Raw genomic sequence first — 26,376 nt, 5'->3', positions numbered from 1 at the left:
ATGTGGGTTGTCTGTAGTCATCACCCCCACATTCCTGCCGTGATCAGGCACCATTTGTATGAAAAGGGGGGGGGGGGGGCTTTTGCGCCGGGCCTCACCACTGGTGTAATGTCTTCGTACCTCGCTGGCCTCTGCGTCTCCATCTGCACTGGGCACCAGAGGTACCCTAGTAATCAAGTCCCCGGTTTTGCCCCTGCTGATAGGCCTCGCCCCTTGATTGTCCTCTCACGGGCCGAATTCACGGGCCTGCGGTCCGTACCTGTTGTGCCCGCTCACCGATGGGAGATCGTCCGGTCCCGCTACACTCAGGGGTGCCTCCGGCTCGCTCACAGCAGGCCACACCGTTTTCGCTGCCGTCATGCCATGTGCCGAGCGTGTCTGGTAATCTAGCCCCCGGCCGCAGTAGGCTCCGTAGGCCGCCGCAGTCTGCTCTCGGAAGTCTCAAGATCCCGGTGTCAGATTGCAACCGGAGTTAAATTTGCAGGTGCCGCTCGGTCCCAAGCATCATTGAAGGTCCTTGGAACAATGATTTTTATCGGATAAGTGGCCGGATTGATGTGGAAGGCTACTGCTTCCCAGGAGCTCCTTTAGTCTGCAGCCATCTTGCTCTGCTGCTAGCCACGCCCCCAAAAGTATCAGTTTTTTAAGTATTACAGAAACCATCCTGTGTTGGCTCGAGATTACAATTTGAAAACTCCCCAGGACGTTAATCCGTCACCTTACAGACTTAGATGTCGAAAGGAGTAGAATTCCTCTAATGAATTATTGTCATAGGTAGGTTGTTATGAAGAAAGATCTCTAGTGGCAGGCGACCTCAAAGGAATAATCACCAAGGGAAGGTTTTTTTTTTTTTAATCGTTGACTTGTAACTAGAGCAGCTTGATAGGACGGAATGAAGCTAGGATAAGAGAGATCCAGAGATTTATTTATTTTAGGAGTTTTATATAGCGCTAGCTGGACCCGAGGGTATCGAAGCGCTTCACAACATGTACATTTACGAGCAGAAATCGGTACAGATAATGAAATAACAAGAGGGTTGGGGATCGATAACGAACGCACATAGAAGGTAAGGAGGGAGGGAAGGGAAGGGGGGAGAACAAATCGAAGGAGTCTCTGAGTGGATTCAATGTTCAGAAGGGTTTCTTGGTTCGGGGCTGTGACGTCTGCTATCTGTTCCTTTGTGATCGTTCGAGGATTAGGGCTTTGAGTAAGATCTTGAATTTTGGAAAAGAGGGGGTCGTCCTGATGTGAGGGGGAATGGAGTTCCAGATTTTTGGGGCTTTTCCAGCAAATGTTTTGGATGAGGTGTTTTTTTTGTGTTTTCTCAGCGGGATGAGTAGCATGGTGTTGGAGCTCCTGAGGCTTCTAGACTGGCTGGCCCTTTTGAGTTTGGCGCCTAAGTATTCAGGTTTGCCTGTGTGCAGGGCTTTGTGTGTGAGGCAGGCTATTCTGAAGCTGGCTCACAGCTCAATAGGGAGCCATTTAAGTTCTTTGGTGGCGGGGTGATGTGTTCGAATTTCCTGGTTCCAGTGACCATCCTCACTGCTGCGTTGAAGGTTGTCTTACAGGGGGGCAAGGTGTGATACTGCTGTCCCGGTTAGGGTTGCAATCCCATAGTCCATTCGAGAGGGGGGGGGGGGGGTGGGGGGGGGGGAGGAAGGGTTTGATTTTGTAGTTTCAGGTTGAGAAAGGTGCTGTTGGCCGATCATGAAATATGAGTTTTCATGTCCAGTTTCGCATCTAGGGTGATGCCAAGGGATTTTACTGACTCGGCCATTGCGAGGTTGCCGTTGAGGGCATCAATTGCTTTGAGCCATTCTTCAATTTGGGGGTTGTTGTTTTTGTTGGAGATGAGGAGCACTTCAGTTTTCTCTTGGTTGAGTTTCAGGTGATGGTTTGTGAGCCAAAGTTGCACCTCCTTGAGCGTATTATTAAGTCTTTGGATGCCATCAATGGAAGTGGTTTCCAGATAAAGTTGCGTATCAGCATATAAGTGAAAAGGGACTCAAAGTTTTTGATTTTTTGTGAACGGTTGTGGCGAAAGGAGGAGAACCAGTGTAGGACCGTCCCCTCCCCCAATCAGTAGTAGAGAATGACCAGGGGGGGCTGCGCAGGATCTAGGTGTTCACTCTTTGCTAATTCACCAGACTACACATGTAGTCGTTTTGACTCTCCTTGGCAATGTCCCATGAAGAATGGACAAGTTTATTTGAATTCTTTTTTTTCTTGAGCACCTCCAGATTGGGAGGAGGGTTCAACTAATTTCAGAATTGAGAGCCAATGCCCAGGGGACCTCCTAGGGTGGGATTACTGGGGGTAGATGAGAGCCTGGGGAATGAGGGCAGGTTACACCCTAGGGAAGGATCACCGGGGTGGGTGACTGCCTGGGAGGTGTTACGGAGGGAAGTTGATGGTCTGGAGGAAGGATCTCATAAGGGCGGGTGACCAACCTTCCCAACCCCAGTCTGGGAAGTTCTTGAAAGGAAGGTGATCAAACCTTCCTCCCAAACTCTGAAAGAAGGGTCCGACCTCTACAGAAGAGTCAGTTAAAATGACTAACAAGTGGGATCTTAGGGTACCCGATAAGAAAATGGCACTGATAGGTCCACTAATGCAAGGTGGACCTATCAGTGATGGACTTCATCAAGCATGATGGCGTTGTCTTCAACGAGTCCCTTCAGTGAAGTATAATGTTTTCGAAGAGGCCTCAGACCTCACTAGTGTGAAAGGGATCACTTTTAAAGCTCTACCAGGAAGCAGCAAGGCCGTGGTGCATCAGCAGGTCAGTCGCTGTGCTCTTTTGAAAGCAGTGACCCACCAACTAAAGATGGCGGAAACCGCGTTCTTTTAGCTGTCCTTTTATTTTGTCTATGTAAACAAGATGTGCACTGCATTTAAGGGATGAGTTTCGGTTGTGCCGACGTCTGGCTCCCTTATCATTTACATTCTCACGGAGGCCCGACAATATTAGTTGCCGAAGATTACAAGCAGGGGCTGCTCGCTGTGTTGAAAGCCAGCTTCGTGGTGGGCCTGTGGGCCTGGCGTACCTTTCCTTTCCTGCCTTCTAAACTACTCTGATCACTCGCCCCAGCTGTCGCATTAATATTCTTGTTTTGCTACAGTCGGCTGTTTCACCTCTGTTCAAGTTCTCCTCGTTTTCTTTACACGTCGATTCATTTTCATCCCCCCTGGGGCTGTTTGAACGTGCCTCCCACCCTGTGCAGTGTGCACGGTAGAGGGACAGTGCGGCGCACCAGGGGTTAAGGGCTGCCATTTTGTTATGTAACTCCCTTAATGGACAGATCCGTGAATGGCACCAAAATGGCAGGGCTTAACCCTTTGTGCGTCGCACAGATCGGCCTAGGATACGTCAGCGAGCAGGCTGGAGTGGACGTGGGCCGAGGGGGAGGGAGCAGGGCTGCGTGCAGGAAGCAGCCTGGCATTCCAGCCTGTCACCTGCATGCAGCCACGTTCACTGTCATTCCTGCCTCCCCACCCGTTGCACCCCTGGGCTTTTTTTTTAAGACTCTTTTCATTTCATTCGTTTGTGTGGAGTTGGACCATCTTAATTCGAGGTTTTAATACAGTTTGAGATTTTTAGCCAAGAGCTTTTTAATTTTGCTAAAACTATATATAGAATATACATGTAGGGGCTTTCAGCCAGCCCCCTTCGTAGTCTTCTGTTGTGCTAGTCAAATTTGTATTCCATCCACTGCAGCATGGGCCAATGGGTCCAGTCAGGCCACTTCAGTGACTGCCTAAACTGGCTAACTTCCATGTGAGCAGGTCTTTCTTTCACAAGAAGAACATCTGAAATCCATACAGAAAGTAGAGGCTACTATGGGAATGTGTGCTGTTAGACGTTGTGACTGAAAACGGCAGCACCCCCCCCCCCATAAAAAAAAACAAAGTTCTTCAAAAGATATGCCAAAGCTTTGGCAAAGCCAAAAGGCTCTCAGCCAATGCCACACTTATTGGTTTAGACATTTCTGGTTCTTGGATGATTTCTGGTTATAATCTTGTCAAACCATGGGCTCCTGGTTATTTTAGTTGGCTCTGCTCCCTTTTGTTTTGTGGGGCGGTGGCCCTGCTCCCTTTTGTTTTGTGGGGCGGTGGCCCTGCTCCCTTTTGTTTTGTGGGGCGGTGGCCCTGCTCCCTTTTGTTTTGTGGGGCGGTGGCCCTGCTCTTTTGTTTTGTGGGGCGGTGGCCCTGCTCTCATGGTAGTTGTGTGATGGAACCGGACTACTGGGTGCATCGTGGTGAGGGAGGTGGGGACCTGGCTACGTGATGCACTGTGTTTCGGGAGGTGGGAACCTGGTTACAGTGTTGTGGCCAAGTAGGTGGGAACTTGGCTACTTGGTGCATCGTGGTGAGGGAGGTGGGAACCTGGCTACATGGTGCATCGTTTTGAGGGAGGTGGGAACCTGGCTACTCGGTGCATCATGGCGAGGGAGGTGGGAACCTGGTTACATGTTGCAGTGAGGGAGGTGGGAACCTGGCTATTTGGTGCATGGTGGCGAGGGAGGTGGGAACCTGGCTACTAGGTGCATCGTGGTGAGAACCTGGCTAAATGGTGCATCTTGGTGAGGGAGGTGGGAACCTGGCTACTTGGTGCATCGTGGTGTAGGAGGTGGGATCCTGGCTACATTGTGCATCGTGGTGAGGGAGGTTTGAACCTAGCTACATGGTGCATTGGGGTTGAGGGAGGTTGGAACCTGCAACTTGGTCCATTGTGGTGAAAAAGGTGGGACCTGGTTACATGGCGCATTGTGGCGAAGGAGGTGGGAACCTGGCTACATGGTGCATTGTGGAGAAGGAGGTGGGAACCTGGCTCTATGGTGATTGTGGCGAGGGAGGTTGGAACCTAGCTACTTGATGCATCGTGGCGAGGGAGGTGGGAACCTAGCTACTTGATGCATCGTGGTGAGGGAGGTGGGAACATGGTTACATGGTGCATCGTGGCGAGGGAGGTGGGAACCTGGTTACATGGTGCATCATGGCGAGGGAGGTGGGAACTTGGTTACATGGTGCATCATGGCGAAGGCGGTGGGAACCTAGCTACATGGTGCAGTGTGGCGAAGGAGGTGGGAACCTGGTTACAAGCTGCATTGTGGTGAGTGAGGTGGGAACCTGGTTATATGGTGCATTGTGGTGAGTGAGGTGGGAACCTGGTTACATGGTGCATTGTGGCAAAGGAGGTGGGAACCTGGCTATATGGTGCATTGTGGCAAGGGAGGTGGGAACCTGGTTGCATGGTGCATCGTGGCGAAGGCGGTGGGAACCTGGCTACATGGTGCAGTGTGGTGAGGGATGTGGGAACCTGGCTACATGGTTCATCACGGTGAAGGAGGTGGGAACCTGGCTACATGGTGCATTGCAGCGAAGGAGGTGGGAACCTGGTTAAAAGCTGCATCGTGGTGAGGGAGGTGGGAACCTGGTTAAAAGCTGCATCGTGGTGAGGGAGTTGGGAACCTGGTTACAAGCTGCATCGTGGTGAGGGAGGTGGGAACCTGGTTACCTGGTGCATTGTGGCGAAGGAGGTGGGAACCTGGCTATATGGTGCATCGTGGCGAAGGCGGTGGGAACCTGGCTACATGGTTCATCACGGTGAAGGAGGTGGGAACTTGGCTACATGGTGCATCGTGGTGTGGGAGATGGGAACCTGACTATATCATGCATCCTGGTGAGGGAGGTGGGAACCTGGCTACATGGCGCATTGTGGTGAGGGAGGTGGGAACCTGGTACTTGGTGCATTGTGGTGAAGGAGGTGGGAACCTGGCTACTTGGCGCATTGTGGTGAGGGAGGTGGGATCTATGCTCCTTCGCATGGTCTGGGGTATGCACATAAGGTCATCTTCAAGTTGTTGGCCTGCCTGCTTTGCTTGTGTCCATATGGGCCTGGGGGCCCATTCTGATTCTGACTGCACGTCTGTCCGTATGTCATTCATATGTGCAAATCACTTTAAACCCGTTGTCTTTAAGAAGTATTGCTCAGAGGCAGGTGTCGACTAACGAACGCATAGACACTGGATACCTTTGGTAATGAGCTCTGCATTCATACAAATGACGTGTGTGTGGTGTGAATAGTTAGAACAGGTCGGTTTCTCGATGATCCGAGGGCAGACTCTGTGACCCTTTTCTCCCCTCCATCCCCCACACTGATCCATATGGTACACCGATCGATCACGGGGGAAGGACTTGGTAAAAACTTGTCTGCGGAGTTCTATGCTCCTCTGACTGCTGATGGAATGAATCCCTGGCAGCTAGTCTGCTAGTTTCCCTGGTGTTCAATTCTCACTGGCAGTGTCCCCGCTTATCTACTGTCCCCTAGGATTCGAGACTCCCAGGTTGGTTACTTCCATCCACTTGGACATGGGGGAGGGGGTGACACCAGGTTTGGACAGCGGTTTATTTAATTGCAGATGCAGGATGCTGGCCTACTTAGTCATGCTGGTTGCATGACATGTCTGTGTTTTCATTAGGTTGGGTTACTTTTACACCTCGTAGTCATTTAGGGTTTTCCACCTGTCTCCCACTCTTCGCCCCGCATTGTAGCAGTGAAGAGAGTGCTCTATTTGGTAGGCAATTTTGTTTTCTGATTGGCATGCTTCTACATAGCTTGTTTTGCATGCAGTACAGCCACTGTAGCGTGCACACAGATTTGTTTGACCTTTTCACCCAAGAGTATGCTAAATGGGATAATTCTGCAAGGGTCCTTGTAAGGTAGGAAATGTGAGCATCGTCGATCAGCACCTTTATTTGCTGGTCCTTACACTGCAGCCACCACGATCTCCAGGGGCCGAGCATAGTTGATCAATAGCTTTTCTAAAGCCGTCACCATCAAGCCGCTAAATCCCAACCCCTAGTGGAGTTGCAAGAAATGTGTAATTCCTACAAATGTTCGCTGTGTGATCGGTTGCAGCAATTGCTGCCTGAATGTAGTACAGGACTGTTCAGCATAACGGATTGGATCTAATTGTATAATTTATGTATTTGTTGTTCCTTGCTCATTTGCAATGCTCTTTGCGTTGTGGAATTTCAAACTCCATATTGGAAATATCACTGACACTGCCAGTATGCTTAATGTAATATTTAGTGAAATTTCAGATGCGTTACATGTACCGATTAGAATCCAGGTAGTACGCAGTAGTATACATTTTGAAGTAGATTTAAAAAAATCTATATTTTTTTTCTGATGTGAGGTGTCAGTGGTAGCATTGAAAAGTAGATCTTTGTCTTTCAAGTCTGCCTTTAGCCGCCTTCCACAGGCCAGCTGATTAAGAGCGCTTCGTTACAGTTTGCGTCCTTCTCGGAACTCGTAGTCCTTGCCAGCCAGCAGCAGACGCTGCAGCTACAGAGCCACAAAAGGAGCCTTTGGAGTGGAGTGTCCTTGAGCCTAGGAGGCCGTGAAACCAGTGGCCCTTCTGCGGATGCATTGTTCTAGTGTCCACCACATAACAAAATGAAAAGAAGTTTGTGTGAGATGCTTGCTCTTCACTGCAGTGGTTCTTAACCTGTGGTCTGGGAGTCCGCGAAACCCACTCTGGGTACGCGAAAGCTACGAATATTAAACAGCAACCGATTAATAGTGCATAGCACTAACGAAGCCAAATTGAAACCGGTAAAAACTTCTGTAAATGTAAAAACATTTGAAATTGGAGGCAAAAAATTAAGTTCGTATCCTCAGATTGATTTGTGGGAGCCTATCAAACAGAATATAGTATAGGGACAGTGTGTGGTCTCAATTGATTTTAGAAAAACACAAACCTTTGCATTAAAATGACATTTTTTATATATTTTTAAAATAAAATATTTGAGAATACAATATTTTATCATTTGTGTATTTATGTGTTTTGCAGTTCAAATCCTCGACAATGCTTAGGACGGGGCCCAGTTTTCTAGTAATGACTTAGTGGGGAATCCTTGCATTCTAATAAAGATTCAATGGGGATTCCCGGGTTCCAGTAATCATCAAGTCGGGGTCCACAGAAGTCAGAAGGTCAAGAACCACTTTGTTATTGTATCTTCACAGAAGAAGATGGTTTGCTGAAGAGGACTTAAAATGACTACTGTTTGGACTCAAATAGTTCAGCCACTGTCTAAGTCAGGGTGTGCATCAGTGACTTTGTGTGAAGCTGCCGATGCGATTCACATAACCCCTGACAACTTAGCTACCCACAGGACTTCTGGCACCTGGTCTATTGTCATTACTTTAAGGCATGTGCCTGAATAACGCAACCCACGCTTAAATGTGTAAGTACACACATTGGGCCAGACAGTTTACGGTATCAAGATGATCCCTAAGTGAATGACTGGCACGACAAGGACCTGGGAAAATGAAGTGGCGTAAGGTGCATGTGAGGAGTTCTATCCACTAAAATAGGAGATTTTGGTAGCTGTGTAACAGTCGTTCCCATGGGTTGTCTACTCTGAGGGCTGTTCTATAGTTTGTCTCTGCTCAGAGAATGGGCATTTCCTTGCATTGTGTGCGCTCAGTGACCGTTTGTGTGTATATAGTCTGGCTGCTAAGGACTTGTCCCATAAACTGGTCTACACTCCATTACAGACCGTTCCTTTGGCACTGTGTGTTCAGTGACTGTTCGTTCCCATGATGTATATTCTCTGTTGTGGGCTGTCCCATAGGTTGTCTGTGCTCAGTGGATGGTCACTGTCTTGCACTGTGTGCACTCCGTGATGGTTTGCTCCCATGATTTGGCTACTCTGTTGGAGACTGTCTCATAGACTTTCTGTGGTCATTGAACTGTCATTCGCTTGGCATTCTATGTGCTTGATGACTGTTCGGTCCCATGGTCTGGTTGCTCTCAGTTGAAGGCTTGCACTTGTTACACTGGTATATATGGGGTAGAGTTTCTCCAGGGTGGAGGAAACCAGCTTTGGGTGGCAAGGTGTCTGTTGTTGTGATTCATTGGCACAAGGGGGTTGGCGATGAGGAATGGCGGGACTGATGGCGGAGGAGAGTCTTGTAGAGTTCTTTTGGTAGGCATATTACCAGTGAGTTTTATTTTTGAGTGTGGCGGATAAGGGAATGTTGCCTTCCTGAGGGTTAACTGCATTGACCTCTTGTCTGCCACTGGTGGTGAGTGGCTCTAGCTTTCCTCACTGCTATCCAGGCAGGGGTCAAGTGGAGCATTCACCGTAGAGATGTGGCTACTTGCACCTCAATCGGACAATGTCAAAACGAACGAAATGGCTGTCTGTGCGCATTCAGTATCTTCACAAGTGCGAAATGGGTTAAAAGTGTTGTATTGCTGCCCAGTGCACCTGTGCAGTGTGTGGATGAAAAAAACCGCCATCTGAAAAACAATCCGGGCAGGGGCAGTATTGTAGGGTCTGTCCCAACTTCAGCATTCCTGGTGCCTGTCGCTGATTCACAGTAGGGCGGGCGCCTGCATGCCTCAAGTCAAGCAGATAGTAACCCTTCCCTCTGTATCCCTTGTTCACATGCAGGCTTTACGTTTTCTTTTTCAGCTGTTAGATCATATTAGTTTTGGCTACTTTTTTTAGTTCTCATGTGTCTAACTCTTAATTTGACGTACATGTTTTAAGCAGAATTTTATTTTGTATTGTTCCACCATTCATATTTGCATGAATCAGACTTTTTGCTTTCGTATTCACACAAACCGTTTCAAAATTTAAAATTGTACAAATTGTGTGCTAACCAGTACAAGCACCACAACTAAAATTTTATCCGCCAGTCCAATTTTTGACCCTTCGTCCCTCCCCGATCTGCAGCACTATTTAATGAAGCTGTAACAGCGGCGCTATATTGGTTAATTTGAGCAGTCTTTTTCAAAAGTGTAGTGTCTTGTTTTTAGTAACGTCTCTTATGTTTGCATCCTAGACATCTATCATGACTGAGGAAGCGTGCCGGACAAGGAGTCAGAAGCGGGCTCTCGACCAGGATCCCCCCAATAACAATGTGGACAATAAGAAAATAAAAATGGAAAAAGGACTAATAGACCCCAAAATTGAAGGGGAACATTTCATAAAGACAGAAGATGAGACCGGGAGATCCCTGGGGCTATCGAGAAGTGAAGATTTGAACTCTTTGGTGAAGGCAGAGGTACTGACGGGAGATGAACCTGTGGACATGACGAGTTCAAAAAAGTAAGCAATTGTTCCAAACTTCTTTTCCAGCCTCTATAGTACTGTGCCCAGACCGGTGGTTCTGTGTGAATAACAGCTTATCCTTGTCCCTTCTATATGTGGGGTGTACAAGAGCGATGCACCCATTCTGAATATAAGGTGAAGGAAATAATGGATTTAAAGATGGAGAACAGGAATTGAATGCTGGCAAAATGTTAGATCGATTTTTCAGCCCATAGTGTGTCAAGCTGTTGCTGGATTAGCTTCTGGTGATTGAAGAGAAAATTAAAATAGTGATCTCTTCATCCAGTGGCACCACATGCACCCTTGGGATGACCCAGTAGCGGGAGTATTTGATGTGTAACGGTTAAAGCCCAACTTCTATACAGTGCGTTACACCTTAGGATACCCTTTTTAGGTCTCGGCCTGGCGAAAAGCATCGCATGCGCCGCTCACCTTGGCGTGACCTATAGTCGCCGCTTTCTCTGCCGAAGGGAGACAGGAGGTGGCACGCGCGGACAGGAGATGTGCACTCCTTACGCGTGCACATCTCCTGTCAGCGCGTGCACATCTCCTGTCTCCCTTCGGCAGAGAAACTGGCGGCACAGCGCACGCATCTTGTGCATTCACCCCCCCCCCCCTCCAGCCCCCTCCTCCCTCCGTCGGCTCAGCCGCATCTTGTTTAACAGCAGTTATGCACCCGCAGTGTGCATGAACTGTGAAATAATGCCTTTCTGATGACCAAGTGGTTCCCCATCGCAAATTATCTACTTGTGGCTGATTCGACCCTCATTTTGCTTACATTTGACTACTAAAAAAATGTAGAAATGTTCTTCTCCAGTGCTACAAAATTTTAGAGCTTAACTGGCAAAGTCTATGCAAGATGTATAGGTGGGTTTCGCGCGGGAGTGTTTGTGGCTGTGTGGTCTCACTTTGCTTTGATGCGTTTACAGTGTTGTCTTTCCATCGAGTGCAATATGATGTTTCTGTGGCAGTGCTGGCAAAAAAGAAAGGCATCTCGATTAAGGAGGACCTGGCAACTATTCTTATTGTGCGTTAGGGACCAACCCCATCAAATCATCTTGTGCTTCTAGTACAGCTTGCCTAAGTTAAAAAATAAATGTTGGGCAATGCCAACTTGCCTGCCTTCTACTTTAAGACCTCGGAGGGGAGTTACCTAGGGAGGGCCACTTTCAGTGGGAAGAGGTGGATGAGTGCACCTCGGGAGAGCGCGAGTCTCGAGTGTGAAACCACGCCCAGACATAAGGAGCAACTTCTACTGCTGACAGATCTAAGCTGGTTATTTTTGCAGTAATGAAATACTTTTTCATATTACCAAAGCCATAATGTAGAGCCAACACCACAGAGTAAACAGCCGCAAAATGCTATGACCCTATATTGAGCACGTTAGTGGTTGCAATAGGCAACTAAAGCCATATGCTAAATGAGACCTGGTCATGCGCCCGTATGTACCAATACTACCAAACTCAATGGAACTCATATTAACCATAGAAGAACAAATAACCAAGTGCTAAACCTGGAAATAATTAATTGTACGCATTTGTGCTGTATGCAGCTGGGCACTTAACTTGAACTGGCGATTGTGACCTGCACATTACATAACTATCTCCACAATAAAACATTTTACCCCACCAAACAATTTCCACAATTGCAAACCTGCGACCTACAGTGTCTTCAGCAGGGATACTAACCCACTCAAGATATATTATGATTATTCCAATCTGAGATCAGAGATTACACACAAACCTCGGTACCACGCACATTATCAACCTGCCTTGCTGCAAGGGTGGCCAGCCATCTTTCTCTGTTGAGTAGTCCCACTATTCAGTCTTTATTCCTGATACATGGCACCAAATGCCCCACATTTTGCAACTCTTTGGACAAGAAAACTTGGAGCTGCTAGGTGGGGCACCTCGATCAGCGAGATAGGGTGTCCAACTTTCACTCATCCAGACCTGAATGAGCTGTAAAAAGGTGGCTCTCGATGGTTGGGCAGGAGAAGCTTCAGCATGGTGGGGTCCATTCACAATGCAGTGTAAGGAGCATGTTTACATTTAGCGATAGATTTATGTGGGCAATTGCAGTAACACATCCCTGAATGTGTGAATGAAACCATGCTGGGGGTTAAATTTGCCATTGTCAGAAAAAACATACTGGTAATTTGTTCACATGTTGCTGTTTTGGGAGGGCCAAGAACTTATAGTTGAATAAACGTGTGTAAAACCCAGGCTATACATTTTTTACATAGCAATTATCACTATGGTTTAACAATTATTTAATAATACTTTAGACAGCTCCCAAATACTTAATTTAATAATAATTTGGCCAGCTCCCAAATACTTTTTAAATGATTTCTATTTGTTATTTTAAACCTATATTTCAAAGAGGAAAATACTGTACTGATTTACCCAATGTTTTTACTGACCATGAGCCAGGATGTAACCAGCATTTGCAATGCAATAGGTCTCGCATTTGTGAGAGTTTGAGCTATTGGCATTGTAAATGACACTGCTTTTTATGTATGTGTTTTGAAAACGTGCAAGCTGTGTTTATAGTCCTTGGTTACGAGAAGGAAGGCTGGCAGTAACTGCGCCTCTTTTACTTCTAGCCTTGCTTCTATAAGTACAAAGTGCGTATTTACACACTGTTTGCAAGTTTTCAAAACACATAAATAAAATACGTTGTTATTTACAATGTCAATAGCTCAAACTCTCGCAAATGTGAGACCTATTGCATTGCAAATACTTGTTAGGGCAGACTCGACTTTGCATGCGTCTGTAGACTTATAGTTAGCAATTCTTTCAAATATAAATGGTGGGTGGGCTTGGACTCTTCCAAGGGTAGTACTTTTTACTCCTCTCATGTCATTGGCTGTTTAGTGTATTGTTCATCCATCTTTAAAGAGCTTGCATTTCAAAGTACGAGGAACTATTTACATCTAAAAAAGGCAATCCTCAGTTATTTCTCATACATGCATTCTAAACAGAACATAAAGTGTCTGCATTTCATTTTAATATTTTTATCGACATCGTTACTGACACCGTTGCCCACCTCCTCAGCATTTGAGTGTGCTTTAAAAAATGACCTGTTGGCTCTGGAAGTTTGCAAAGGAAGAAATTAGTTACTTACCTGTACACTATAGTTCTCCAGTATTATCTTTCATAGATTCACATGCTTGTATCTTCCCCCGTCGTCATGGTGGGAGTCTCACGGTAACAGAATGACCAAGCAGTATCATAGAGAAGAAAAACTGCATAGAAAATCCCCGTAGGGGCTGTATTATTTGGTAACCAGACCATTTCTTTGTTTGGTCCAAAAGCCAGCCAATCAGCATTGCTGCCCTGCCCTCACACTCCCCAGCAGAAGCTTCCTGCCTCAGATTTCCGTCCCCGAGTGAGAGACATGGATAAATACAGAGATAACAGGTTCTGCCTGAGAAACGGGGAGGCGGGCGGGCGCATGTGAATCTATGAAAGATAATACTGGAGAACTATAGTGTACAGGTAAGTAACTAATTCCTTCTCCAGTATTACATCTTTCATAGATTCACATGCTTGTATCAGAGTAGTAAGCAGTGCTCACCAAATTTGTAGCGTTTCCAGGACAGAACTAAGAAGGAAGCTCTGCCGTAAAGCAATGATATAACAATACACATCAGTATATAAGAAATACGATAAATGCATGTTGACACATAAATCAAAGTACTGCATAGACAATAAATCATGCCATTATGTCATACCTTACTGAAATAGACGTTTCAGAACAGCTTGTCCCACTGCCGTGTCCTCTTTCCACGCAGTGTCTAGACAGTAGTGTCTCGTAAATGAATGCACGCTCTTCCACGTTGCTGCTCTGCAGATGTCAGGCAGCGCCACTCCTGCGAATAAGGCCATCGAAGTCGCCATCTTTCTCGTGGAATGTGCATGCACCTTAGAACCTAGCGGCTTTCCCGCTTTTTCGTGACATTTCAGGATAGCTGATGATATCCATCTGGCAATACTCAGTCTTGACAAGGGAAGGCCCTTCCTTTGTCCTTCGAATGCAATGAATAATTGCTTGGACTTGTGGAACGTTTTTGTCCGTTCAATGTAGAACTTTAGGCATCTAGAGATGTCTAGAGAGTGTAAGGCTCTTTCTGCTTCCGATGAGGGATTGCTGAAAAAAGTAGGCAAAATAATAGGCTCATTGAGGTGAAAAGACGTTGTCACTTTGGGAATAAAAGTAGGATTTGTTCTTAATATAACCCTGTCCTGACGGAATTGTAAGACGGGTTCCTCCACTGAAAAGGCCTGGATTTCGCTAACCCTCCTTGCTGATGTTAGGGCGAGCAAAAGGGCTGTTTTCCATGACAGGAACTGGAAGTCTGTTTTGTGTATAGGCTCGAAAGGCGGCCTCATAAGCTGCGATAGGACTGTATTGAGGTGCCACGGTACTGGTGGGCGCCGGATGGGTGGGAAAACTCTAAAAAGTCCTTTGATAAATTCCTTTATTATCCTGCAAGACCAGAGAGATGGTTCATTTGGCTTCCGCCTGAAGCGTGATATTGCTGCCAGGTGTACCTTGACCGAGGCATGCGACAGACCTGCCTTAGAAAGTGACAGCAGGTAAGGTAAGACACCTTCTGGTTGTACCTCAAACGGATGCAAGTTTTGACTGCTGCACCAGTGGCAGAAACGGGTCCATTTCGCTGCATATGTTTTGTTTGTTGATGTAGCTCTGGCTTGCGAAAGAATATGCCTGCATTCCTGCGGAATGTCTATATTTTGAAATTCCCGCTCATGAGGTTCCATGCTGACAATTTTAGCGATTGCAGATCCGGGTGCAGAATCTGCCCTTCTTTCATGGAGATGAGGTTCTGAAATGTCGGAAGCTGGATCCTGTTGCCCTTCGACATTTGAAGTAGGTCTGAAAACCACGCTTGTCTTGGCCAGGCTGGTGCTATCAGTATGACATGATTCAGAAAAGGGGGTGGTGATGAACAGAGTGTCTGAATTAAGCAGACCACTCTTACCCAGTCCAAAGATCAGGGCTTGATCCATCACTGGGACAGGAACAGACTCATTTGCATACAGCCAGATTCTGAAACTGGGATGGTGCAGTGAGCTAAAAAACGGTGTTGGATCTAGCCCTGATCTCTTGACAGGGTGAGAGCTTTCTGCTTAATTCAGAGACTCTGTCCCTCACCACCCCTTGTTGTAAATATTTTTGTCCACCCTAAGCGTGGAAGGGTATACTCAGACATGAGTCCCTTGCTCATTGCACCATCAGGATTCAAGCAAACCGGGCCGAAGACGGCTGTAATGCCAGAAACCGGTCCCCGGGAGCTTGTTTCCTTCCCAGTGTAAGAATTGGCTTTTGTAGTTTGGTTTGCCCTGTTCCCATCATGCACTGGGACAGGAACAGACTAATTTGCATACAGCCAGATTCTGAAACTGGGATGGTGCAGTGAGCTAAAAAACGGTGTTGGATCTAGCCCTGATCTCTTGACAGGGTGAGAGCTTTCTGCTTAATTCAGAGACTCTGTCCCTCACCACCCCTTGTTGTAAATATCAGTATGACATGGCACAGTTCGAATCTCATCTTGCGCAGGATTCGCGGTATCACCGGAAACGGAGGGAAGGCGTAGGCAAATCTTCCTGTCCAGTCCATGAGAAATGCATTTCCCTTGGAACCTTGTTGATGGTACCTGGACGCAAATTGGACACACTTTGAGTTGTGCTTTGTTGCGAACAAGTCTAATGTGGGGGTGCCCCACCTTTGAAACAAGTTGTGAACCTGAGTGTCGTGCAGTTCCCACTCGTGCGTCACCTTGGAAGTGCGGCTCAGGGCGTCTGCCCATGTGTTGAGGACTCCCTGTATATGCTGGACCTGAATTGAAATGCTGTTGGATATCAGCCATTTCCAGATTCTTTGCGCCAATGTCGACAGCTGTTTGGATCTCGTTCCACCCTGTTTTATCAAGTAAAACATAGTCGTGGTGCTGTCCGTCTGGATAAGTACTGACGATTGGCGTATTCTGGGAAGGAATGCTTGAAGCCCCAGAAACACCGCTTTTAGCTCCAACATGTTTATGTGAAGCTGAGCTTCCCAATCTGACCAAAGGCCCTGAATTTCTAGCTCCTGAAGATGCGCACCCCATCCTTTCAGCGAAGCGTCCGTTGTCATCACGAAGTGGTGATCTCGAGGAATAAAGCTCAAGCCTTGGTCCAAGTTCTTTTGAACCTTCCACCATGACATGGCCACCTTCATACGGTTCGTGATGGTAATGCGATCCTCGAAGGTTCCTTTGGATTGGACCCACTGCTCGTCCAGTTGTTCCTGTAAAGGCCTCATTCGAAGGCGACAGTTTGGCACCAGTGGGATGCAGGATGATATCATCCCCAACATGGACTTGTACAGCCTCACGGAAGTGGACTTTTTTGTTTGAAGTGATGCCGTTAGCCCCATGATCTTTCTCCTTCGGTCTTCGGAAGGATAGGCTTTCCCTGCTCTGGTGCATATCCATGCCCCCAAGAACTGGATGCCTTGGGCCGGAGTCAGCGAGGATTTCTCCAAGTTGGTCCTCAGACCCAAGCGCTGGAACAGCCGGATGCAGCTCTGAAGAGATCTTGCTGCGTCCTTGAAAGATGGACCTGTCACTAACCAGTCGTCCAGATATGGGTAAATGTAATGCCCTTGCAGTCTTAAGTGGGCCGCCACCGGTGCCATGCATTTGGTAAACACCCTCGGGCCGATTTGAGTCCGAATGGCAGGACCTTGAACTGAAAGTGGCGACTCTCCACAACAAATCTCAAATACTTACTGTGCTTCCGATGAATGGGAATATGGAAGTATGCGTCCATGAGATCCAAGGACGCCATGTAGTCTTTTTCCTTTATCATTAGTAGGATCTCCTGCAACGATAGCATTCTGAAGGGTATCTTCTTTATGTATTGATTGAGATCCCTCAAATCCAATACCTGTCTCCATTTCAGGGTTTGTTTCTTTTTGATGAGGAAGAAATGCGAATAGAAGCCTCTCCCTCTGAGATGTTGCGGCACTTCTTCTATGGCTCCCTTTTGCAGAAGCGAGTGTACTTCTTTCTGCATTTCCTGGCGATGTTGGTTGAGCCTGAGTACTGGGGGATGATCCGGTGGTATTTCCACAAATTCCAGAGTATGGCCCCTGCTTATGACATCTAGAACCCATTTGTCTGATGTTATGGACATCCAGTTGGTGAAATATTGAGACAGATAGTGGTCGTTTTCCGGGATCTGTTGTGTGGGGAGCGCCGGCCTGAAATCATTGACGTCTATTAGACTGTTGATTTTTCCCCCTGGCGTTTGGTTTACCTCTGGACTGTTGCTGGTAAGAGGAGTTGGAGGACCTGAACTGGTTGTTGGTATTATACTGTCGATATCCCTGTTGATTATACGGTTGATATCGATTGGCCTGAAAAGAGGGTCTTTGATTAAATTGACCTCTTGCACCCCTCTTTCGAAAGGACTGAAACCTTCCCTGCTGAAGAGATCCCAGCGCTCTAGCTGTATCCGTGTCCGACTTTATGCCTTGCAACGCCTCATCGATATGCTTCCCAAATAAATTTTCACCATCAAAAGGCATATCGACAATTTTCGCCTGCACTTCTGGGCGAAAAGAAGTCGCCTTGAGCCAGCCCTGCCTGCGAAGCGAAACCGCTCCAGCCATCTGCCTGAAGGCCATAGACGAGACATCCATGGCGATGTCGATAGATTCGGCAGCAGATTTAGCTCCTTCTTAAAGGATGGCTGCCGCTTCCTCCTTTCTATCTTCCGGAAGTGCAGAAAGTATGGGTGCAAGATCGGACCACATTTGTCTGTTGTAACGGCCAATCAGTGCCATTGCATTTGCCGCTTTAATGGTAGAGGCTGCCATGACCGCAAACCTCTTACCTGCACCATCCATTCTCCTTCCTTCCTTGTCTGGTGGCACTAGGGAAGTAGCCACCGGGTTCTTTGAATTTCTCTGCGCCGCCTGCGTCACGACTGATTCCGGTCTGGGGTGCCCAATGAGGCAGGCTGCTGTGGACTCTGGTGCTCTGTACTTTTTTTCAATTCGGGGAACTGAAACCGCTATAGACGCCGGTGTTTTCAGAATCTTTAGGCCCTCTTCCCAGATATGAGGGATAATCGGAATTTAGCGAAGCGATCTTTTGTTATCATCTTTGAAATCGTACAAGAAACAATCCGTCTCTTGCACTTCCACATCCAGATTGAATCTCTTGGCCGCTCTTTCCATGATATCATGGAAGCCTCCGATGTCTTGAGGAGGGGAGGTAGACTGTAGTGGGACAGGTGATGAAGCCGATGGTAAAATGTATTCATTCCATTCCTGCCCCGAAGCATCATGGACAAGCTCTCCTTCTTCAGGCTGTTCATCTTCGTCGGATTCCGTTAGGTCATCCCTTATAGTAACCACTTGCGGTGATCTCACCCCTTGTTCTTGTGAAGCAGGTGCTTTAGGTGTCTGCGAGGAAGGCGTCTGCGTAGCTGGTTGCGAGGTATTCGCCTCTGGGAAACGACGGTAGTAGTCGTTTATCATCAACCTAAGGTCAGACACAAGAGTGATAGGTATGGAAACCGTCTCTTGACGTTCCTCCTCCCGTGAGTCCTCATGCTGCTCCTCCTCCTCATCATAATCACCAGATTCCTGAAATGACTCATATCTGGAAGATTGGGGTCTGTCCTTGAAGGAATATACTTCCTCCTCTTCCGTGTCTTGGCTCTTTATCTGAAGCTGAGAAGGACTGTAGGCGGCACCTGAGGTCTCCTCTCCATCTGAGTCCTGCTCTAGCAATGAGGATGGTGGCAAAGGAGAAATCTTTGTCCATGAGGTGAACTCTGCAGATTTACTGATAGTAGCCGAACCCCTGGTCGACTGAAAAGACCGGATCGAGATCATGGTCTTCGACTGCGGTGATTTGAATGCTTTTGCAGATGTTAGCACGATTTTCGTAGACGGTGTCGTCGACGGAACTATCGTCGACGGGACCATCGTCGACGGGACCATCGTCGACGGGACCATCGTCGACGGGACCATCGTCGACGGGACCTTCGTCGACGGGACCTTCGTCGACGGGGCCTTCGTCGACGTGGCCCCCGTCGACATCCTTGACGTCGAACCTGTCGTCGACGGAGTCGTCGTTGTCGACGGTCTTTTCGTCGACAGTGAAATTTTACTCGTCGATGTTGTTGTCGTCGACGTCGTAGCCGTCGACGTAGCTTTAGATCCTATCGTCGATGAAGCCGTCGTCGTCGACTAAGTCGTCGTCGACGGTGAAGTCGTCGACGGAGCTGAAGTCTTCACCACAGGTTTTGGAGCAGAAGCTAGGGAGCTGGTCGAAGGCGCAGACCCAGGCCCTTTAAGACTTGACTGCTTTTCCAGAGGAGTAATAGGAAGAGATGAGGTTGATTTCTCCTTAGATTTACTCCTTTTAGACTCTACTCTCTCCACAGAAACAGAGGCCTTTCTTTTCTTGGGAGTTGAATGAGAAGATTCCTCCTCAGAATCTGATCCTGATGTGGCCTTCTTCTTCTGAAGCCCTAACAGCAATCTAGCCTCTCTGTCTCTTTTAGGTTTGTCAGAAAATTTTCTGCAGAGTTTACAGTCTTTCGCCACATGTTTTGGATGGAGACAGTAAAGGCAGTCCTTATGTGGGTCCTCAGAGTAAAGTCTGGCCTTCCCACAGGATCTGCAAGGCCTGAACAGCCTCTTTTTAGAGCTTTCAGCCATAATGAGAAAAATAGGTACACACAATACCTTAATCCAGCAGACAGGAAACAAGATTCCAAAGGGTCAAAAGTTCACTCAGGAACAGAAAAACTGAGCAGAGCTCAGGGAGACTCCTTTCTCACACGAAGGCGGTTGGAAATCTGAGGCAGGAAGCTTCTGCTGGGGAGTGTGAGGGCAGGGCAGCAATGCTGATTGGCTGGCTTTTGGACCAAACAAAGAAATGGTCTGGTTACCAAATAATACAGCCCCTATGGGGATTTTCTATGCAGTTTTTCTTCTCTATGATACTGCTTGGTCATTCTGTTACCGTGAGACTCCCACCATGACGACTGGGAAGATACAAGCATGTGAATCTATGAAAGATGTAATACTGGAGAACCAGCAATTCGATGTAGTGGAAATAAGTAACCCTGGGCGTAGTACTTCGCTACGCCCACGGAGTGGACGTAGTGTTGCCTACTTCGCCATTTGCGAAGTAGGCGTAGCCGGCAACACTACGCCCACTCTGTGGGCGTAGCGAAGTTGCCCGCCACCCGCCTCCCTCCCGCCCTCCCTAAATACTTAAATAATGTTTTTAAAAAGAATAAACACCACTTACCTTGTCGGCTGCGTCTCCGGGGCTCCCTCTGGTAACCGCGCCGCCATCTTGGTTACTAATGCGCATGCGCGGCCGCCCGCGCATGCGCATTTCTCATGAGATGCGCGGGCGGCCGCGCATGCCTATTATTATCCAAGATGGCGGCGCGGTTACCAGAGGGAGCCCCGGAGACGCAGCCGACAAGGTAAGTGGTGTTTATTCATTTTAAAAACATTATTTAAGTATTTAGGGAGGGCGGGAGGGAGGCGGGTAGTATTTAGCGAGGGCGGGAGGGAGGCGGGTGGTGCGTAGTGGGGCTACGCGAAGTGCGTGGGTGGACGTAGTTTCTGTCCCACCTCGCGTAGCTTCGCGTAGCCCCACTACGCCTACTATGCCCAGGCTTAGAAATAAGTGATTAGAACCAGGGGTCCATATTGTACTAGTGCCACTTGGGTGCCCCAGGTCTGTGCTTTTGCTTTCTGCGTCCCGGGGGCAATCTAGATGCTTCCGCTGCTCTTCTGTAATACAGATCATGCCAGTCACATGTAGCGACAATGGGCTCTCAAGGGTGTGTTCCCTCATTTGCATGGTGACTTGTGCTTATGCCAATGAGGGGACACTTTAGCTTTGCGTCACACTGTATTGAACACAGATGCACACTCAAAGGAGCATTTAGGTGGTGCATTCACTGCACCACCAAGAGGTGGGGCAGCGAGTGCCACTAAACGGTGGGTTCTGCGGACACCCCCAGGCGTCAACCTGCAGGTGGGTGTAGTCACTTAAAGCATTCACCTGCAGGGGGATCTTGTTGCTTTCTGCAATCGGATGAGTGAACCGGCTGCTTCAAATGGCAGATCCACTTTAAACTAATATGCTGCCAACAGGGCAATGCATGGACTTGCTTTTTTGGTCGAGCCTGGGCAGCGCATGTGCTGCACTTCGAGCCATGCTGTATTGGCTTGTGTTATCACCCTTCATAAATGCTGGATTGTTAGTCCCACCATAGTACTGCCTTGTCTTCATTCGTAACCTCCCATGAGGACTGGCCCTTTTACTTCGGTTGTTACGTAGTCCAGTCTTTTTTTAGTCTGTAAGCACTATTTTCTTTAAGTAGTTTCTCCTTCTGCAGGCACGATGGGCTTTCCTGCAACATTCAGCTCCACATGCGCGCTTTCCACTTTCTTTGCATAAGTCTCGCCTTTACAAGAGTTTGAGCTATTGGCATTGTACATGATGATGCCTTTTATTTGTGTTAATTATCAAAACATAAAAATGAAAGGCATTGCCATTTACAGTGCCAACAGCTTAAACTCTCGAGACCTATTGCGCCGCAAATGCTTGTTAGGATTGAGCCTACAAGTGCATGCGCTTGCTTGTAAGACGCTGTTGTATACATTAAAAGGCTTGTAGCACTCCCATGCTTACCATTTGTGTACTACAGCGTTGCTCTTCATTCTAACATCCCTAATTGACTAATTCAGCCGAAGAACAATAGTTACTTACCTGTAATCTGTGGTTCTCCAGTATTGGTGTCTTTCATAGATTCTCATGCCTGAATCATTCCCCGTTGTCGAAGTGGGAGTCCCACGGTACATAAAAAACAATAATATGCACATAATAACCTAAAAACCTTGGTAATAAACAACCAGGAAGTAAAGTAGCCCTAAGCTATAAGAGCAAAAACTTCCACACTCTACTATCATAGTCCTTTTGTATAGTCCAAACTGCTGCTAATCAGGCGACAGCACCCACTAGAATATTCTCGCCAGAGGCTCAGGCGTGAAACTAAACGCCATAGTATAAGAGCCTCTGCGGGGAGGTGGGCGAATGCATGTGAATCTATGAAAGACACCAATACTGGAGAACCACAGATTACAGGTAAGTAACTATTGTTCTTATCCAGTATTGGGGTGTCTTTCATAGATTCACATGCCTGAATCAGAGTAGATAGCAGTACAAAAAGATAATGCTCTTTCGACGCTCCTTGTATCACAGTATATATGTAAATATGCATATCAATGCAGTATAAGCATAATCTTAAACATATATATCAATACAATAGTGCTTACATATGCATACTGGGTAGGATATAAATAACAATGTAAGAATAAGGGTCTAAAAAGAGCATAGTGGAGGAGGGAGAACAGAGGCTCACCTTATTTAAAAAGATTGCAGAGTACTGCTCGTCCCACTGACGTATCTGCATCACTTGAGGTGTCCAAATATTAATTTTTGGTAAAAGTGTCTGTTGGACCAGGTTGCCGCTCTGCATATCTGATGGAGAGGTACACCAGCAAAAAGAGCGGTGGATGAAGAAATTGTTCTCGTAGAATGTGCTCTCGGCGTGGTGCGAAGAGGCCTTCCCGCCTGTTGATGACAAAGGCTATTTGTCGAAGACATCCAACGAGCTATTGTCTGTTTGGATACAGAGTTACCATGGCGTATTGTATTGTAATTGCATTTATATAGCGCTTACTACCCCTGACAAGGCGTCAAAGCGCTTTTTCGGCGAGTAGCACGCTACTCCGGGACCCATAGAGGATTAGTGTTGAATTAGCATAGTGAAACATGCAAGTACATTTTAAGTGGTGGATAGGTTAGTCAGTTTTTTGGATTTGGAATGATAGCAGAAAGATAGAGGAGAAAAATAGGTTTTGTATTTATGTAGCGCTTGTTGACGCACTTTATTCAGGAAGCCCACAAAGGATTAGTCGTGAATTAATATGGTGAAATATGAAGTAATTTCAGTGGTGGATATTAGTCAGTTACTTGAAGTGAGAAGGATAGCGGAGGAATAAAAGGGGAAGAAAGATTTGCATTCATATAGCACTTGTTAGCCCTAATGGGTGTTGAATCGCTTCTCTGGCAAGTAGCACGCCACTCCGTAACACATAAAGGATTACTGTTGAAAATTAGTATAGTAAAAAAAAAAAATGAAGTCATTTGAGTAGTGGATATTTTATTCAGTTATTTGGGTAGTATATTAATATAGTTTAATATGGAATTTGAGAAGTGAACATGTTAGTCTGTTAATTTCGATTGAAAAGGATAGTGGAGGGATAAAAGAGTGAAAGATTTTTTTTTTAGGTCTTAGCAATAGGAGGAGGCTTTTGGAATAGTAAAAATGAGTGTTTGGTATTGCTAAATGAGAAAAAGGGCAGCATTTCTGGCCCTAGTCCCGACCAGGCTCAAACAGGGAACTACCCATGTCCCCTACGCCCTTAGCCTCGACGCCCGGGCTGAGACGCCCTAAGCCTGGCCTTTTTTATAGCCCTAGTAATCAGGTGACACCTTCAGCCAATGGGAACCCTTGCCCGAACACTATCCAATCACAACCCTAGCCCTAAAATCTCGAACCCATAGGAGACCAGGATCTTACTACCAATCTTAACCCTAGTTCAAGCACCCAATCAGTTAAAAAGTCCTGATCCCGCAGGCGATGGTACAGGTAGCCCTAGTCCCTACTTCCAATAGAAATCACTGGCTTGTGAATACAAAATGGTGGCTGGGGTGCACTGTTTTAACACACAGGTCTTCGCACAGAGCAAAAGGTGTTGAGGAGACAGGCTGCTTATTTCAAGGAGGCTGGGTACGGGTGACAGATTTGACCCTCTCAAATGGTCAGAAGGTTAGGTATAGGTGGGAACTGAATGGGATCGCATTCCGAAAGGAGGAGAAGTTTGGCGAACCAGTATTGGCGAGGCCATCCTGGAGCAATGAGAATTAGGCGGCAAGCCGTCTCTTCATTTTGTGGATGACTCTGGGAACCAAAGGAATCGGAGGAAAGGCGTATGCTTATATCTGAGACAAATTCATCAAAAGCGCATACCGCATGTGTCCCTGTGGGGAAGCCAGCTTGCACAGTGTGGGCATTTGCGGTTCTCACTTGTTGCAAACAGGTCCAGATCGGGGTGACCCCATTCCCGAAAGACTCTGTCCAGCGTTGGTTGATGTATCTCCCATTCGTGATTGGATATCTCAGAACTGCTGAGAGAATCCGCTAGCACATTGGAAACCCCTGGAACATGGATCGCTGAGAGATTGATTCCGTGACGTAGGGCCCAGTCCCAGATCTTTTGGGCTTGCTGAGAAAGCTGGGCCGACTTGGTTCCGTCCTGTTTGTTTAGGTAATGCATACTTGTTGTATTGTCTGTCCGAATTAGTACAGAGGACCCTTGGATGACTGTCCGAAAGGACTTCAAGGCCAAGAATATGGCACGTAGTTCTAGGAGATTGATGTGCCATTTCTTTGGTTGCACATTCCACTTTCTGTTTACCGTCATTCCCTGAAGATGTGCTCCCCATCCCTTGAGAGTAGCATCCGAGGCGATGGTAAAGTTTGGTACTTCCGCCAGAAATGCACATCCTTCTTGTAAATTCCTTATCTGAGTCCGCCAGCGAAAGACTTCTCGCATCTGAGGAGTTACTTGAATACTGTAGTCGAACAATCCCGAAGCCTGTAACCATTGTGGGTTGAGATCCTCCTGTAAAGGTCTCATTCTGAGACGACAGTTGGGTATCCGAGGGATGCAGGATGAGATCATTTCTAGGAAAGATTTGAACATCCGAACTGAAACGTACTCTTATCCTTGCAATAGGAGAGCCATCTTGCAGATCTTGAGCTGTCTTTCTTTTGACTGAGTGAGTTGAGTGTCTAGTGTGGCTCCCAAGAATGACTTTCTTTGATACGGAGTTGGATGGGATTTTTCAAAGTTGATTGAGAGACCCAGAGACTGGAATAGTGACAGGCGCTCTTGCTGTTACTAAATAACTGTCCTTGATAAGGCAATTGTCCAAGTGAACAAGTTACTTACCTTCGATAACGATATATCTGTAAGAAACAGTAGTTAGTATTAGATTCCTTACCTTAGAATATCCCCAGGCGTCAGACTGGATCCGGAAATTTTTGTGTAGCAATACCCCTGCGCGTCGTTAGGCTTCGTCTCCGCGTCCGTCGTCATCTGCGCCGGAATGACGTCGTCTGAGTACTTAGACGCCGCCCATGCGCGCTGACGTCAGTTCTTAGCCACAGCTTTTCCGCGCCAGATACGCAGAGCCATGCTTGAACCAACTCTGGTGCCAAGAAACTAGGGCCCTGAAAGGGGAATAACCTTAACCCTAGGTATCAGTTTGCAGAACGGGGAGGATGGGTGGGGCGGTAAGGAATCGAATACTAACTACTGTTTCTTTCAGATATATCGTTACCGAAGGTAAGTAACTTGTTCATCTGAAAGAAACACGTATTTGATTCCTTACCTTAGAATAGATACCCCAGCAATACCAACCCCGTTGGTGGGTCTGCGAACCAATACTCACACCAGGAAGTCCTGGAGGACGGAACGGCCAAAGAAGCTATCCCTCCGGACCTGACTGCCCAGGCAGTAGTGCCTCGCAAAGGTGTGCAGCGAGGCCCACGTAGCCGCCTGGCAAATGTCCTGCAGGGGGACAGTAGTAGCCGTCGTGGCCCGAGTGGAATGGGCCTTCAGCCCAACTGGAGGCTCCTTTCTAGCCAAGGAGTAGCAGGCCTTGATGCATAAGACGACCCACCGAGAGATGGTCCGTTTATGCACCGCCCGTCCCTTCTTCGCACCCACGTAGCCAACAAAGAGTTGGTCGTCCACCCGGAACTGGCGTGTGCGATCCACATAGAATGAAAGCGCACGTTTTTGGTCCAGACGATGGAGCCGCTCTTCATCCTTTGAGGGATGCGGAGGCGGGAAGAAGGAGGGTAAGGTGATGGACTGCCCGATGTGGAAAGCAGAGACTACCTTGGGCAGGAAAGATGGTTTGGTAGGCAACACCACTTTTTTCCGGATGCACAGACAGGAAGGGAGGTTTGCAAGACAGAGCCTGGAGCTCACTCACCCTCCTGGCAGAGGTGATGGCAACCAGGAAAGCTGTCTTCAAGGTGAGAGGACAAG

General features: G+C 47.4%; 1 protein-coding gene across 11 annotated transcripts in view; it reads left to right on the top strand.

Annotated features, from left to right (window-relative positions):
• The window catches only part of GATAD2A (GATA zinc finger domain containing 2A), a 414,177-nt gene that overhangs the window by 132,037 nt on the left and 255,764 nt on the right, over window positions 1-26,376 (top strand). For all 11 annotated transcript variants that reach the window (XM_086946846.1, XM_086946840.1, XM_086946844.1 and 8 more), the window contains exon 2: window positions 9,863-10,128. In XM_086946846.1, the coding sequence (XP_086802972.1) occupies window positions 9,872-10,128 (257 nt within the window). In that variant the 5' untranslated portion in view covers window positions 9,863-9,871. The remainder of the gene's footprint in view (window positions 1-9,862; window positions 10,129-26,376) is intronic.

This window comes from Lissotriton vulgaris, chromosome 12 (genome assembly GCF_964263255.1).
Source record: "Lissotriton vulgaris chromosome 12, aLisVul1.2, whole genome shotgun sequence".
NCBI classification, from domain to species: Eukaryota; Metazoa; Chordata; class Amphibia; order Caudata; family Salamandridae; genus Lissotriton; species Lissotriton vulgaris.
The sequence above is the reverse complement of the archived record's forward strand: the minus strand, read 5'-3'. Positions and strand labels throughout refer to the sequence as shown.